This window comes from Harpia harpyja, chromosome 20, assembly GCF_026419915.1.
Source record: "Harpia harpyja isolate bHarHar1 chromosome 20, bHarHar1 primary haplotype, whole genome shotgun sequence".
Taxonomy (NCBI): Eukaryota; Metazoa; Chordata; class Aves; order Accipitriformes; family Accipitridae; genus Harpia; species Harpia harpyja.
Genome location: NC_068959.1, coordinates 17,270,028 through 17,286,266, shown reverse-complemented (window position 1 = coordinate 17,286,266; position 16,239 = coordinate 17,270,028). Strand labels below are relative to the sequence as shown.

The following is a 16,239-nucleotide window of genomic DNA, read 5'->3' as shown; positions in this document are numbered from 1 at the left end:
TTTAAAAACGTTTCTTTCAAAGGAGTCTTTGCCTTTTCGTTGGTGTATGTGTTAACGTGTGCTGAGTACATGCAGACATACAAAATGTGTAGTATGGCAATCCTCTCCTCTTCAATAGACCCAGTAATTTCTAGTATTTGCAGAGTTTAGAGCCTGCTGGGATGTACTCAAGCTAAACATGTTTATGTTTTTGAGGAATCTGGTGAGTGTTCTGTGATTCTGTGAAGTTATATTCTGCTCTTGCTCCTATGGGAATGTTACAGTATTGGCCATAGGGCTTTATGAATTGTCACAAAATGAGCAGTTAATTCTTGACATCTGCTGTGCTGAAGTGACTGCCAAGTTGCGTGGGTAGTTGGCAAGGAAATAAATATTGATAGACCCTAGCAACAGGTACTCCTGAGAACTCTTGTTCTGGGAATGCTTAGGCTGTGTCCAGTGTTACTAATGTCGTGATAGCATTTTAAGTTTATTTATAGGATTTGTTTGTGTCTTATCACCATCTCTCAGAACTGGAATGCATGAATGGGCTTTGCTGTGCAAGGGCATAGACATGTGTATCATGTACCCTTTTCTGGTGACTTATTTCGACATATAACAGATGCTTCACTGTCCAAATCTCAGGGGTAGTTGATGTACACCGATGTATGACATCTCAAGTATGTGCTTATATCTAGACTCTCGTATGTTTGCCGTCTATCCTATGTTGGAATGACTACTCCAGAGCTATGTACGCATAAGTGCGTTGGATACAAGAATTTCTTTCTTTTTAGTAATATATCAACAAAACATTCATATACAAGATCCTCTGAGAATCCACCAGATAAAATTAGCTTGCTTATATTGTGAAAGCACTAACACTTGTGAGTGCTGTAAGTGAACAATTTTATGTTCTCATTGCAGAAATCGAAGCCAGAGAAGCCTGTGACTGGCTGAGAGCTGCCGGTTTTCCCCAGTATGCTCAGCTATTTGAAGGTATGATCCCAAAGACTTGTCAAGCAGCTGACACTGAATTCAAGTAGAATTGTTTACGTAAATATTTGAGAACACAACACTTTTGATGGAAGCACTTCCAAATTCTGTAATATCTTCATGCAAACCTGTAGAAAAATACTAACATGGAGCGTGTTCTTGCAGAAGTGACATCGTAATTAGGTTAGCATGGACTCAGTAGAATTCTGTAAAGGACCAAATCTTTCCTGGTTATTGTTAGACTGTAACTCAGTCAAATTTCTGCTTTTGCGATTTTTAGTTGCTTATAATTTTCTCAGGCTCTTTTCCTTGGAGTGTTGGGGTTTTTTTCCGACTCACTGGTTGCAACCAAAACTCATCTAAGGCTCTCCAGCCTGTGCTCTTGAGCAAGATTGTTTTATTGGTGTTTTGAAAAAGAGTGTTGGAAAAATCATCTTGCAATCATAAGTTTTTAAAACATACACTCAGAAGCAGCCAGCTAGTCAAACAGTGCAATTTCAGCATGTTTTCATGTTGTTAAAGCTACAAAGAGTGCTTATTACCTGGGGGTGAGATACGTATTTGTTGAGAACTTGTATAATTTTCAGACAACACTTGTGCTTATACCTTAAAACTGTTCTTCTTTAAAATATGTTTATTGTTACAAACATTGAATGCAACAAAAGCTAATCTATTTTTAAGAGAGATTTTATCAAAGAACTACAGTTAAAAGAACTAACGGTAACTTCTGCCTGCTCTCATTCCCACCTCCCCTGTTCATTGCAAAATTAAAAATTGGAAGTCAAGCAATAGAACCAAATTTGAAAGCTGTATACTATGAAACATGATGTCTCCTGGAAATGCTTCCTGTTTGACTACAGTAGATTTTATTATATAAGCTGTCAATCTTACAGTTTGTTGGAAATGTACATTATCATGCTTCTGGAAAAATTACCTTGCCGTTTATGCAGTGTCTTGACTAGGTAAATTAAGCTTAAAAAGTAAGCCAAGAAAATACTGATAGGTCTCACTGGTTTCCTCACCTGCAAGGCTAAATCTCTAAAGCTGAAACATTGAACTCCAGCTGGTGTGTCGATTGGCTTCAAGCACCGCATGATGTGTCACGCTCACTACACCTCAAAGACCATATGTCGCGTGCTGCATAGTACCTTACCTTCAGCAAAAGCTCATGTAAAATACTCCTAGTTTTATACTGTACTTGAAGGCAGAAGGTGCAGAGAACCTAACCAAAGCAAAACTTTAATTTTGCATTTCTTGGCTATAGTACTTAGCCACTGCAAGCTCCCGAAATGCGGCAAATGCTTGTCTACCTGTAACTAATAACAGCAAGCAGATACCTACATTTATTCTGCCACTTGATCTAAGGAACTGATCCTCACTTACTTGAAGGACATTTGTGTGATGATGTAGTTGTAGAAATAGATTTAGATTTATTTCACCTATGATAAATATGTTGCAAAATTCAAAGTCTTTGCAATTATAACTCAGATTTCAGATTCAGCTTCTTTCTTTACAGATATGCAGTTTCCTATTGATGTAAAAACTGTAAGGAAAGATCATGAATTTTTAGATGGAGATGCGATTGAATCACTATTCAGGTAAACATTTATTATGTATCATCTTTAATACCTCCAGGCTCCATAGTTATTTGTCATTCATCTTTTCATGCCTTAGTTTTTGTCAGAGACTAACAAAGTCACCGATGCTGTGACTTAAGGAAATCACTTAAGCGCATACTTTAGTACCACTGAAGTTGGTTGTTTTAAGAATTTAAAAAGTAAAGCAAGCATGTGTCTGCATGTCTTCTTCAGCCAAGGTCTCAGTGACGTTACACTAGGCATCAAATCTGTCTTTTCTGTAATGTGAAATGTCTGCAGGCTGAGAAAGAATAATCAGTTCCCTGCAAGCATATGGTAGCATGACAGTTTGCTCTTTAGAATTGCATATTACAGAGTGCAGGGATTTCCTCCGACTAGTGATCTTCCCCAGAGCTGTTCCAGGAGATAAACAGCAAAACCAATCTGCACAACAGATACGTTTTCTGTTTTGTTCTCCTGAATATTTTTTTGAGTGAGAAGCAAAGGTATTGATTTGAAATTATAGTTTTGCCACAGCTGTTCACAGCACACAAGTGAAATTGCATCGTAGGTGCAAAGTCAAACTCATTGCTTTTTGGACTTTTCCCCATGTAAGAGTGCAAGGATAGCGTAGAGGCATTCTACTTTACTACTTACTGCAGCTATTGAAGCCTTCTCATTATGAGAATGTTTAGCAGCTGAAGTGAACTCCGGACTATCCATGCCACACTGCTCGTCCGATCCGAGGGACGCAATAAGAACGTCTAACTCTCAAGGGACTGGAAAGTTCCTCTTCTGGCAAAGTGGTTTGGTCCTTTTCTGTATTGTTAGGTCACCTGAATTCAAATTCTGCTTGTAACAGGAGCACCAACAGGAGTTGTTTGCATATACATCTCTAATGCACAGCAGGTATTAGAGAACTTTGGATATATTTTGTTTCTTGATATGACTTCTATCCTGAGTGTTCCTTGAAGGCTGTCAGTGTGCCTCCCTGTTGATGCCACATATTTGTTTGACAGTTAAAAGTGACTGACGAGTTTTGAGCCTTATTATTGATTCCGCAAGTTTTAATTAAAATGACAGATAATAAAGTCCTTCTAAGGACACAGGGTAATGTCTTTTATATATTTTTTTTATTCTTTTAAGAAGGCCACTTAGGGTTTCTTTCATTTTCAAAATCTTACATCAATGTACAGTTTTTCACAATCGTTAAAGCTCATCATATGATTTTAAATCAACTGATTAATTATGGTCCTCTTTAATTTTAAGATGGCAGAACTGGAACTGTGAACATCATGGGGTTGTTGTTAGTTGGCGCTGGTTTTGGCAAAATGTATGGAGAACCTCTAACAGAATGTCAGTCTTTGATACCAATAATGAAGACTCCATGGTGGAAGTTCACAACTAATTTGGTGCGTGTTTGTTAGCAAGAAATAAAATAATTTAAATTTAAAACTTCTGTCTTTTTTGTTATACCCTAGACGGTTGAACACATTGAACAAGTGTGCATCAATGAAAGTGGAAATAAGCCGTCAGAGGAAACGGGTATGTTTGTAAAATATAGTTAATTTTCTCATTAAAAATGTGCTTAGCTATTATATCAAAACCCTATTTTTAAAAGGTATATGAGGGATTAGCAATTTCTGAACTTTTCTTTCTATTCTCTTCCATCCTGTAAAGCTCTTCCATTTGCATTTTCTGCTGAAAAACATAGTGATGGAGATTGAAATTACGTAATGTCCATTTTGTAACTTTGTACGGTAGGTTAGGGATGGGTTTTGAAACGTTTTTTAAAAATAATTTGACACACATTAGTGCCCAATTGTTGCACCAAGGCCCCACCTCAGCGTGTCTTTCCTAAGTAGTTTCACATCTTATTTAAGGCCTGAAAGTGAAATTTCACTCTTATTGACTAAACGAAGGATAAGAAATTAAAATGGACAATCCAAATAGTGTCAGCTAATGTCAAATGTCCAGCCAATAGAAGCTGGATAGGTTTTAGCTGTGATAGCTTTGTCCTCTCCTGCAAAAAAGTACAGTAGCTGACACAGAGTTATAGCCACATCTTGCCTAGTTAACATCAGGGTTGTAAAGCCTCTTAGGTACCATGGATTAACTGCAGAACTAGCCAAAAAATAATGTCATCTTTTGGAAAAATGTCTACTTTTTTGGAAAGGTCATTTCCGTCTCTCTAACAGTTTGCTGGCCAGGCACTCACTTGGCATGGGGACAGTACAGCAAATGGAGCACCTGGGGCAAATGGGTGGTGAGGCTGAGGTCTCCAGGAAGGTACACCAGATATTGATGCTGCCAGTCCCACAGCCAAATACTTCTTTACCTGAAAATGGATGAATTTTGGTCACAGAAGCATGAAAGAGTGTTTGATTTGTTTGGCTTTAGGAAAGGCCATGTAAAACCAATACAATTATCTTTCAGAACCTTTGGATTTGCCGCAAACCAGAATTTTTCATCCTCAGATCAAATCTATCATCTTTTCCTATGGTAAACTTACCAGATTTGTCAGCATGCTTGGGAGTAATTTGTCAGCTTGTTTTTCAACAAACAGAACAGAGCTCAGGGCAGACTGTCAGTAACTGAATGGTTACATTTCCATTTGTTGGTCTTGGGGGTTTTGGAGGAAGGCAGAAAATTTAAGTCTCCTTTTTTGTTACATTTTTTCATAATTTAAAGTTTGCCAAACTTTGCCCTTGAACTGTACTTTTTTTTTTTCCTTCTAAGAGTGATGACTCTGAAGATGATGAACCTTGTGCCATAAGTAACAAATGGGCTTATGAGAGGTGCAGTCAGAGATGGTCTCGTATTGAGAGCCTAGAAGGTTTTCCAGGAGAGGAAGGTGCTAGTGCATCAGTCCCAGGCAGTCCAGTACTGAAGAGCATCATCAACGAGGATGCTATCTTTCTGGATCATGGCGAGAAACATGAAGTGTCCTCAATTCACAGTGCTAGCAGTGGTGACAGTGACATTGTTAGCTTCCCAAAACCTTTTGAAGATGTGGAAACCAGCACAAGTTCCTCAAGATGTTCCTCAATTAAGGTGGCTTCACTGGACTCTACATTTAGTTGTTCTCCTCCCTGCGGTGAATTTTTAAATACCACCAGTGAAGAGAAGCTTTTGGATAAGTCACCATATAAAAAGAGGAAGAGCCTTCTAAAGAAAATGGAGAAGTTGCACTTAAGGAGCTGCAACTTAAGGAGTGCTCAGTCAAAGGCCAAACCCATAATAAGTGAACCTGTTCTTCTAGAAGGACTTAATGAAGAAAAGATGAAGATGCTGAACTGTGTAAATATTTCTGACCTCTCTAGCACCCAAACAAAGAACAATTCTTCCTTTTCTTCCCAGAGTTGCAATAGCAGCAATCAGTCTGAAAATAGCAGCACAGTGAGCACTCCAAGTCCTGTTATAAAACCACAAAGCCACTGTGAAGGAAGGGGGATGTATGCAGAGGACTTGGATTCTAGCAAGCTCTTGCTGTGGGATGATCTATCTCAGCAAAACCTAAAAAATGACATGACGTTACGAATGAACCAGATGTTTCAAATACCACAAGGCCATAAACCTGGCACTTTCCCCAAAGCACTTACAAACAGCTCCCTGTCTCCAGTAGACAACTCTTCCATCAACTGGAGAACTGGGAGTTTTCATGGGTGCAGGAGGAGCCGGAGCAGAAGCAGTTCCAAGGACTCCAAAGCCCCCAGGAATCCCCTTTCATGCACAGATAACAGGCTAAGTGTATATGACAACATGCCCAGTATTGAACTTGATAATTTGGACACAGCACAAGTTGGTGATGATGATGTTTTTTCAGAACTGAACAATGTCATAGAAGATGTCAACGGTCTCCAAAAGTTGGTTGATCAGTGGACAAAGAAGTTCTCTGATGATGGAGATTTGGACTTTGCCAGTGACTTGACCTCTTTGTATCCATCCCCACCTAAAGAAATCTGTCTTGAAACAGAGGGCTCAGAAGATAAGAGAGCAGACCTCCCAACCACTGAGGGAGAGAGCAGCTGTGAACTGGGCAAGGAGATCAGTTCTGCAGACCTGGCATATGTGACAGACTCTAAGAAGATCAACAGGTCAGCCGTCCTTGGGTTTCCCTAATTGACTGCCCCTTGGGAACCTTTCCCCATTGATTCTCTCCACTCAAAATATAATTGCTTTTCCAGAACAAAGTATCCTTAAGTAAGTCCGTTCTGGGTAGCAGGGTCTGCAGTGCTGGTGCCAGGTATTGCTGGTCTGTAGGCATTCTGGTATCTACATCTGCTCTGACCTCTGTTGAAAGTAGGGCACTCATGATCTGCATGAGCACTTAGACATTTGGAATCAGACTTTATGGCTAGCTTGCTGTATTTCTTACTGAATTATTTTGTATTGCCAGAGTACCTTCTGGATGAGAAGTACCTTGTTTAAATGCAACTAACCATATGGTGTTCAGGAGCTGCAGGTCATTTAGAGTCTTAGGTGCTTCACAGATGCAGACAGAAGACTAACAGGGACAATGGAAATAGTCCTAAGCTTAAACAATATTTATCCCGTAGGCATGGGAAGCAACACTGGTCTGTGGAAGAGAGTGTGAACTTGGAAAGCCTTTCCATCCAGACTGATAGCCAGTCAGCTGCTCAGCTAGCCCGGACACAAAAGCTGGCTTTGTTGAAACTCACTGCTTTAATGGACAGATACTCCCCTTCCAGTAAGCAGGGCTGGAACTGGTAAGTTGTCTAATATTAAAGCAACCTGTGTTGGAGAGAGAGGATTTGATGTAAGCAGGGGAATTTCCTTGTCTGCCTAGATTACACATGTCCAAGATGAGGAATTTCATCCTGTTAAATCGCTGGCAGTTTCACAGTTATTTCAATGGCTCCAGGATTTCCTCTGCTATGGACTGCACATTTGCTCCTCACTGGTGGTCATGTTACTGATTTTAAAGCATGTTATAGTTTCTCTCTGAATTTGCCCATTTGCAGGGCTTTGTCAGAGGTCCTTCACAGAGATTGCAGGACCTGAGGGGAGAGCTGGCTGGGCTGAGAATCCATCTCTTCAGCATCAAGTCCCTGTTTGAACTAAAACAAAAAGTCAGTCACTCAGAGGACTTAGAAGTATCAGTTTAGCACCTTAATGATTTTCTCTCTATCTTATGATGCTATGTGTACAGGTATGCGGCAGAATTTGGGGTTGTGGCAAGTATAACTAAATCCTTTCCCATGCCTGTAACTAAAGTAGCAGGTGGAACTGTGCTGGAGAGCTAATAAGTTGCATGCACTGGTTTTTGTTTTCAGGACTATACCAAAGTTCATTAAAAAAATAAAAGCCTCTGACTACAAGGACAAAAATGTGTTTGGGGTTCCTTTACTTCTGAATGTTCAGCGAACAAGCCACCCACTGCCTAACGGCATACTGCAAGCACTGGACTATTTAAGAAGCCACTTTCTTGACCAGGTATGAACTTGAGGCAGCCCAGAGCAGCTCTGTTCCATAAACAGATCTGCTCCAGGGAACCAGTCTCTGCTTCCAGCTTTTGTGAGGGACTTTCTTGCCTCCTAAGGCTCTGAATAGGCAGAAGGGTGTAGGTCTGAGCAGGTGGCCTGCAAGGAAATGCCAATGCTGTTTCCTTCCGGGAATATCTTTCGTCCTGTGTTGTATTTTTGTGCTTTGCTTCACTGAAAGCATCTGCAGTCAGTTCTCTTGGTGCAGGCAGTCAAGCTGTCTTCTCCTGGTGAGGTAGCATGTCTCTGCTCTCTTAGGAAGTAAATCTACCACACAATGTCGTTATTCCCTCTGTTCTGTGGTTGCTGCTAAGTGTCAGAGCTAATGTGATAATTAATCTTGTTTCAGCTGAAATGTACCACTAAGCAGAGGTAAAACATATTAGAGCAGTTCCTGTAACATCTTTTTCTGGAGCTCAAATCTGTATTTATCCACTAAGTGGAGATGTGTGCATGTCAGTGAAAGTGTGTGTTGCATATGCTATTTCTGTAGGATAGTTGCAGAAATAGGAGACCCTGTGACATAAGACATGTTAAAGAAAGGACTTTTTTTTTTTCTGTGCTTTGCATTTGTATAGGTGTGTAATGTCATGCTGCAGTACAAAAATGTGTGTGCCCTGTGAAGTTACAATGCAGTTTGGTGGCACATACTTGAGTGTGAGCAGTCAGTTTCTTCTGAAGGCAGTGTGTTTCATTTTGAGGTTGTGGTATCTATTCAGTTAATACAAATAAACCGATGAATGTAAATACTCTCTCAGTGGCACACAGTGAAACTTTCAGCAGAAGCTTTGTTGAGGTTGAGTTCATGGGAAACTTCTAAATCTAGGTTTTGTCTGAAGCTTGATTGACATTCACATTAAAAATAAAATCATAATTTCCCTCAGAATGGCAGTTGCCCTTTGCCAACCTGCAGATGTATTAGATGTGTCAGACATGACAGATGTTAAACCTGAACCGTGTGGATCTCACAGTCTGAGTTTCTTTGCTCCAATATGGGCATTGATGTACATCTGCTTTTGGATGAACACATGTTGGTGTATTAGCAACTTGCAGTTCTAATGTGTGAACATAGCCTGCTCACACAAACTTCCAGATGTCAATAGTAATGATTTTAAAAGTCGAAAAGCGTAATTTTGCATCAACTAAAAAGCAAGCAAACAAACATGAAAATTGGTATGTCTTTCACAGCTGGTTCTGTTGGCATCACTCATGGTTTGCCTGGGGGGAATATCTGTCCTGCTTCTAATGATACCAAAATATTTTGGTGTTAGATCCCACTACCACAGGGTCTTAGCCAACAAAAGGAAAGTGAAGGATCAATTATTTGTCAGAGGTTTGATTCCTGATGGCTCCTTTTTTTGTCTTTCTTTAATATTTTCTTATACCCGCAGGTTGGCCTGTTCCGAAAATCTGGTGTTAAATCCAGGATTCTGTCTTTAAGAGAAATGAATGAAACCAACCCAAACAACGTATGTTACGAAGGGCAGTCAGCATTTGATGTGGCAGATATGGTGAAGCAGTATTTCCGAGACCTTCCCGAGCCTATATTTACTAGCAGGCTCTGTGAATCCTTCCTCCACATCTACCAATGTAGGTAGCAAAAGCTATAGTTTTCCAGTTCCTTGAATATCTTAATGTTCAACTGTACAAGGCAGTGGCCAGGCTAGAACTAGCGCCATGTCCCCTTGTAGTCAGAGGAGACAAGACAGGCAGGATGTTTGTGAAGAGAGGAGTTCATTGTGGCTCTGGACTTAAGGACTTCGCCATCTGCATCCTATGGGCCAGCTATTTTCTAACATTGTGTCTTTTCTGTTCTTTGAAGGATGAGTGTAATAACCTATGTTATAGCAGCCCTCCTAAAATGTGTTTTTAAATGGTCATTTCCTTATGCAAAATTAAGAAAGAATCTAGTTCCCTTGTTCATGGTATGAAGTAGCTCCTTGTGCAAAAAGTCATGTTATATTGATGACATTTCTTTATTAAGGTGCCCAAGCACAGTTGCTGTAAAACTTGCCAGCAACTTTCTGCCTGTGCTCTCACTGTTACTATCCTTGAGACTCAACCTGAAAAAGAAGGAAATGTGAAGCTGACATCTAGCATTGAATATAGTTTTAAACATCTTCCATCTCCAGTACTTTGTCGTCAAGGAATTAGCTTTCAAAAAGCAGTTGGGTTGGGGAAGGAGCTTGCTGTAGGGGCTTATGATGACGTTGCTACAGGCAAGTTTCTTCCTTTTGAGAAAAAGTTTTGAAAGTCAAAGTATGAGATTTCTGAGTGGACTGGTTTTCAGCGTGTTTTATGTGACTTTTATCAACACGAGTAAATGAGCAGCTGCTGTCCTGTGTATGGTGTAGGTTTGTGAAAGTTTGGTTGGGTTTTTTTTAACCTGTCAGGCTTTTAGAAATATTTCTGAAAATGGTTTGTTTATTTGTTTGAAGCAAGTTTTCTTTTTGCATCCACAAATCCTTTTTGTAAGGAGGTCCACAATTCCTATGTCCAATGGATGTGGAACCGTTTTCTTCCATTTGTTATAACCTGGCCACTGTCCATCTCCTGTCTCTTGTTATGGGACAGAAACAGCAAATGACTGAATTCTACTCACTGATCTTCTGGCACATGTGACTTGAGCAAGTGCCCAGATTAAATTACTGTCTTTTGGAGGTAAAAGAAATGTGCTGCTTTCACCAAGAAGCATGTTTTGTGTGTTCTACGTATGTGCTTCTACTTGAAGGGAAAGAGAAGTGATCTTCTACCCTTTGTAGTGGTGTAAATTGGAGAAATAATACTCATGATAGCAGAATGCATGGCAGGATGAACCATACCTACTCTCCTGCAGGAGCTGTTTGGGCACACAGGCTCACTGGGTTTTAGTGTGAATTAAAATCTGTTGGCAAAACATTGTTCTCTGAATTGAGTTATCATCTGACAGCATCTGTTGTCTTCATGCCTGAAGCTGAAAGGAAAAGACAGTGAAGTAGCTATCTGCTCCAAAGTATCATTCCAGAGTAATATTTTATGGGGAGACAAGCCCTTATTTGGACTGTAACCAGAGCCGGTTCAGGATAAGTTCATTAGCATGGTGTTCCAGGTAAATTGCAAGTCAAGCACCAGCATCACTGAGTGTGAATGTGCATCTTGACAGGCAACAGGAGAAAACTACTTGAGTGATGTGACTGTGATAATGGCATTTGTGTTGTCTGTTGTGAGCTAGAGTCACAGGAAAATGGATGAACCTAAAGTTTCAATGTCCTGCTTGGGATTCTGTTGATGGATGCTTCCTCTGCAAGTCATATGTGATTCTCGTAATTTTTTTCTGTTTTCAGATGTGCCAAAGGATCAGCAGTTTCAGGCTGTCCAGGCTGCTATTCTCCTTCTCCCAAAGGAAAACCGAGAAGCTCTGAAAATCCTCCTGTTCTTTCTACGAGATGTGGTTGCTTTTGTTGAGGAAAACCAGATGACCCCAACCAACATTGCTGTCTGTCTTGCACCTTCTTTGTTTCACCTCAACACCTTAAGAAGGGATAGTTCCTCCTCCTCCATGAGGTATTAGCATCTTAATGCTGGCATTGCTGCTGTCTGTACTGTTCTTTGCTGGAACAATGTCTTCTGTAGCTGGCCTAGGATCAGTGTCTGCTTTTAAGGGGGAAATAGTGTATGTGTCTTGGGGTTTGTCTCAAATACTGTTGTTCAGGTCCAGCAGGAGCTGACCACAGTGCATGCAACAATCCAGCAGCTCATTGTCCAGTGTAGAGAACAACGGTAAGGCCCTATTGTCACGCTCCTGACTAGTCTGCATGCGAGCTAGCCTGCCTCCCTCACGACTGCTGTATTCTTTGCGGTTGTCCACAGGTCCAGCTGCCCAGGAACCCGGCATGTGGCCCACAGTTTGCATTGAGGTGGTGCTGGCCATTGAAAATGTAGCTCTTGCACTGGCAACCTAAACCCAGGTGCAGCTTTAAGTCCCTGCAGATATCTGGCAGATTGTAGCAGTTGCTGGCACTAGCTCTGCTGGGTGATAAAAGGGGATCGTTCCTGCCAAACCAAGCCACAGGGATTCTGTAAATTTATCTTAATAAGTATCTGGGTTGCATAACATCCCCTGTTTGTACGTGCAGGGAGGAAGGTGCCCTTGGGCCAAAGTAGACAAATAATCTCTGAGAGCATTCATGCCTTATCTGGTCTCCTGAGGCAGGGCTGTTTGCTTTACTCCATGCCCCTGCTGTGGACAGACACGTATCAGGGTAGAAGAGGACAGCTGACTTTTTGATGGAAACATTATGCACCCCTCCGAGTAGCGAGTTCATCACCTCGCATGTGGATCTAAAGATGAGGACTAGTTCCAAAGCAGAAGCTGTCAGATGTGCTATTGGCATCTTTCAGGATAATAATGCAGGCTGTGATTAGCACAGAGAGGGGAAAGAAAACACTAAGGACTTTTCTTTTGAATGGCACAAAACATCTGAAAATGCCTAAGCGTAACTAGAGCCTAGGGCTGCCCAGCTATCCCTGGGCTGAGCCAGCAAGTGGCCAGGGAGCCGTGTGGTCATTGCAAGGGCAGGTGGGGATGCGATGGAGCTGTAGTGGCAGCAGGTCCTTCCTGGATTGCACTTGCGTTTGAGCTCCTGGGAGTCATACTTTGAGTGTTGTACCTCTTTGGTTTCAATAAACATTACTCTGAAATACTAGGACCGAGAATAGAAACTGAGTTTTCTCTTTGTTGTCACTGTTTAGAAGCTGGGATGCTTTGAAGCTTTAGCTTTTTTGTAACTGGGCATTAATGCCATAGTGCAGTGTTCCAGCTTCAAAGGGTAGGAGCTGACAGGTCTGACTTTGAGGAGCAGGGCTGAGGACTCTTATCTTCCACCCAATTTTCAAGCCATTTGGCAGGAATGCACATAGATAAAAGTATCAGAAGCAAGGATTAGTGATGTCATATAATGATTATGAATTAAAAGCAGGGACTGTTTTTGAAACGTTTGGTGTGATTTGGGCCAAAGGATTTAAAAGGTTCTGCATGGGCTTTGCAGGGTATAAAAGGAGCTTGATATTTGAAGGCTACACACAAATCAGTTTGGGGTCATTGCTGTCTTTCTTTGGCCAAGTGTGTGATGATGTGTTTGGGGAATAAAAAGCCTTGACTTGCCTTTCTTGGGCATATGTTAGTACTGGTCAGTACTGCCCCAGGCCCTTTCAGGATGTGCTGGGAGGGAACGCTGTCTATGGACCTTGCTGCAGTAATGTAATGTAACATGAGCTCCTACATGGCACATGAGGGTCCTTCAACACAGTGTGTTTTTGCTGAAGCTGCTGGTTTCCAGCCCCCAGGCAGGCCAGCCGAGTGGGCACGTTGTACTTGTTGTTCACAGCATCTTGCTCACACAGCCTTCCTTTTGCCTTTTCCTCTCCATAGATCTAGTCAGAGGAAGTGCAGCTTGGGGAAGCCAGACCAGAGGGAGCTGAGCGAGAACCTGGCAGCAACGCAGGGCTTGGCCCACATGATAATGGAGTGCAACAGACTCTTCCAGGTATGTCACTTGCTGTAGCAAAGCAAAAGCATGGAGCGGGTTAAGGGGTGTTCCCACACTGGCCAAGGCCCTGAGCAGCCTGGTGTAGGTGGCCTGCTTTGAGCAGCAGTTTGGGCCAGAGCCCTGCAGAGGTCCCTGCCAGCCCAGCTGTTTCTCTGGGCCTGTAATAGGTGTGAGTCCTGCTGACTCCAGTACAGAGAAAGTTAATGTCATTGCAGATTGTACCGCAACTATTTGTAAGAGCTGTGAGAGCATTCCTCCAATTCCCTCTCCATCCCCCAGCTGCTATGGGGGTTTGACTCCCTGGGCTTAGGGCCAACTTAGAGAGTACCTGTGGGGCAGAGGCTGCCGTACGCTCTTGCAGGGAGGCCCCGGCCAGGGCTGACCATCCCTTCTTGTAGGAGCGGGTTGAAGTTGAGGTTTTGCTGCTGGGGCCTGGCCGGCATGACAGCCATGCCTGTGCATAGCCATGGACCCCAGTAATCTGGACCTGGACCTTGACCCACAGACTGACTTCCCGGCTTGACCTCGGCCTTTCCTCATCATTATGGACTTGCCTGGCGATCACTAGACTGTGGCTGACCCTGGTTGCTGTCACTGGACCTGATCCTGACCTCCCTTGCTGACTCACCTTCCTGGCACAACCTCGGACCAAATCACCATGGATGTGTCTGACGATCTGGACTCTTGGCTGACCCTGGCTGCCACCTCTGGCCCGGCTCAGGTACTGTGGGACTGGGTGGCTGCTGTGCCAGCCCTGTTATCCCACTTGACTCCTGGCCCCCTTCCCTCGGGAGCCGCCAGCCCTGGGGGCACCCCGACAGTCAGCTCGGGCCTTCCCACGCTCCGCTCAAGCACCACGGCTGGGCTGGGGCCGCTGTCCCATGGCTCCCCTGAACTGACACACGGCCCTGCCCCAGGGCTCTCCCCAGCACTGACCCCCCCCAGCCAGTCCCTTGCTCCTGAGTGACACCCACTGCCCCCCCAGCCCAGCCCAGCCTGGGGTCCGATCTCTCCATGGCATCAGTCCCCAACCTGGCCAGGGCTCCTAAGTGACCCCCTCCACCCCCAGTCCGACCATGGGTCCCCATTTCCTCAACAGTGGCCTGAACCCCTCTGCCTGGCCCTGAGGCCCCTTGGGGTGCCCTGATGGCTGCCCCGCACCCTACAGTCAGCCCTGGCAACATGGGAGCTGGTCCCATCCCTGGCTGCGTGGCCCCCCCAGAATAGCCCCACAGGGACTCTGATCTGCCCTCGGACCCACCGCCATCCTGCACGCTCCTGCTATGACCAGGGCGCTTCACAAGAAGTGCTGCTGATGCCAGGCCTGCGAGCTGTGGGGCTGCCCCTCACTGAGGGGTGCCAGGGCCCTGGCTCGTGTGCCTCCTGCCCTGCCAGGGCAAGGATTTGGTGCCCAGAGTCGGGGACTGCCCGGAAAGGGCTGTCCCCCTTCTGCTGGTGACCTTGAGGAGGGGCCGCAGGCAGCTCCGCGGGGCGGCCTGCCTCAGCCATGCCCGTGCCTGGACACGCACCCGCTGCTCTGGACCCAGACCTGGACTCTGACGCTTGGCCCTGCCTGGTCACCGTGGCCGTTGCTGGCCGCCGCTGGACTGCAGCCGACGCTGTTACCACCACCGAACCTGACCCTGCCTGGCTTGGCCTCAGCCCCTGCGACTGGGACTCTCGGTTGGTCGCCACTGCCATTCCCGGGCCTGCCCTGCGTCTCCCTCAGGTATGGTGGGACAGGGCTCTGGCTGCTGCGGCGCTGCCCAGTCCTACCCCAGGGTCCTGTGCTCAGCGTCCCAGCCCCCTGGAGCAGCCGGCCCCTGCTGCTCCCTGACCCCACGGTGGGGTGCTCCAGAGGGGCCTGGCCTCCTGCCTGCGCCTGGCCCAGCCTTGGGAGGAGGGAGGGCACGGCCACGGCGCCGGTGTGCGCACAGGAGATGGGACAGGTAGCACAGCACATGGTTTGGGCAGTTGGTGAAGCCCCCAGCACATAGGGCTGTCACACTGCTAGCGTGGCACCAGAGCTAGGTCTGGTTTTGTTTGTGGGCATTGTTCAGCCAGTGCTCAGGAGTGCATGTCTGCACAGGCGTGTGCTTGTTTAAGTGCCAGATCCATGCACACTAGGTGCTAGGCGCTGTCATAGCTGAGCCCCCCCCCAACCGTCTATATGGGAAAGAACCTGGGACATCAGGTAAATAGATACACGTATCTTTTGTATCGCTACATATCTATGCACACGCATGCATATGTCAGCGAGCACCTAAATCAAGTGCAACACCTACTCTCTAATGGTAGCAAAGCCTCATTTCTATGCTGCTTTACCTTGCACAGCAGAGCTTCCAGCAAATCCCCAAGCAAAGGCAGGAGCCATGGCACACTGCCTTGTAGATGGCCTCGCGGTTACTTGAGATCAATATGCACCCTGCAAAGAGGTTTGACGACTCTGTAGGGATTCAAAACATTGCTGCTGCAGGGAAAGGCATTTCCCTTGTGTCTTCCTCTGAGGGAACATAGTTAATTGAGCTGCTCCTCCCCTGGGCTTCCTGTGCCTCCAGGTAAAACTGCTGCCTGCCTGCCTACACCAGCACTGCTGGCAGCTGATGGTGCTGCTCCCCCCGCATGCAGCCTAACACTGCTGTCCTCTGAGAGGCACTT

At 44.7% G+C, this 16,239-nt stretch overlaps 2 protein-coding genes across 2 annotated transcripts in view; both read left to right on the top strand.

The window, feature by feature from the left end:
* LOC128154936 (rho GTPase-activating protein 7-like) overlaps nt 1–14,083 on the top strand; it is a 50,964-nt gene extending 36,881 nt beyond the window's left edge. The window contains exons 2-11 of the mRNA XM_052816247.1: nt 904–975; nt 2,489–2,570; nt 4,031–4,094; nt 5,289–6,646; nt 7,109–7,279; nt 7,847–8,006; nt 9,445–9,643; nt 11,377–11,596; nt 13,464–13,578; nt 13,980–14,083. Of these exons, the coding sequence (XP_052672207.1) occupies nt 904–975; nt 2,489–2,570; nt 4,031–4,094; nt 5,289–6,646; nt 7,109–7,279; nt 7,847–8,006; nt 9,445–9,643; nt 11,377–11,596; nt 13,464–13,578; nt 13,980–14,045 (2,507 nt within the window). The 3' untranslated portion in view covers nt 14,046–14,083. The remainder of the gene's footprint in view (nt 1–903; nt 976–2,488; nt 2,571–4,030; nt 4,095–5,288; nt 6,647–7,108; nt 7,280–7,846; nt 8,007–9,444; nt 9,644–11,376; nt 11,597–13,463; nt 13,579–13,979) is intronic.
* Nucleotides 1–16,239, top strand: part of PANK3 (pantothenate kinase 3) — a 288,950-nt gene that overhangs the window by 90,211 nt on the left and 182,500 nt on the right. The gene's annotated exons all lie outside the window — the stretch shown is intronic.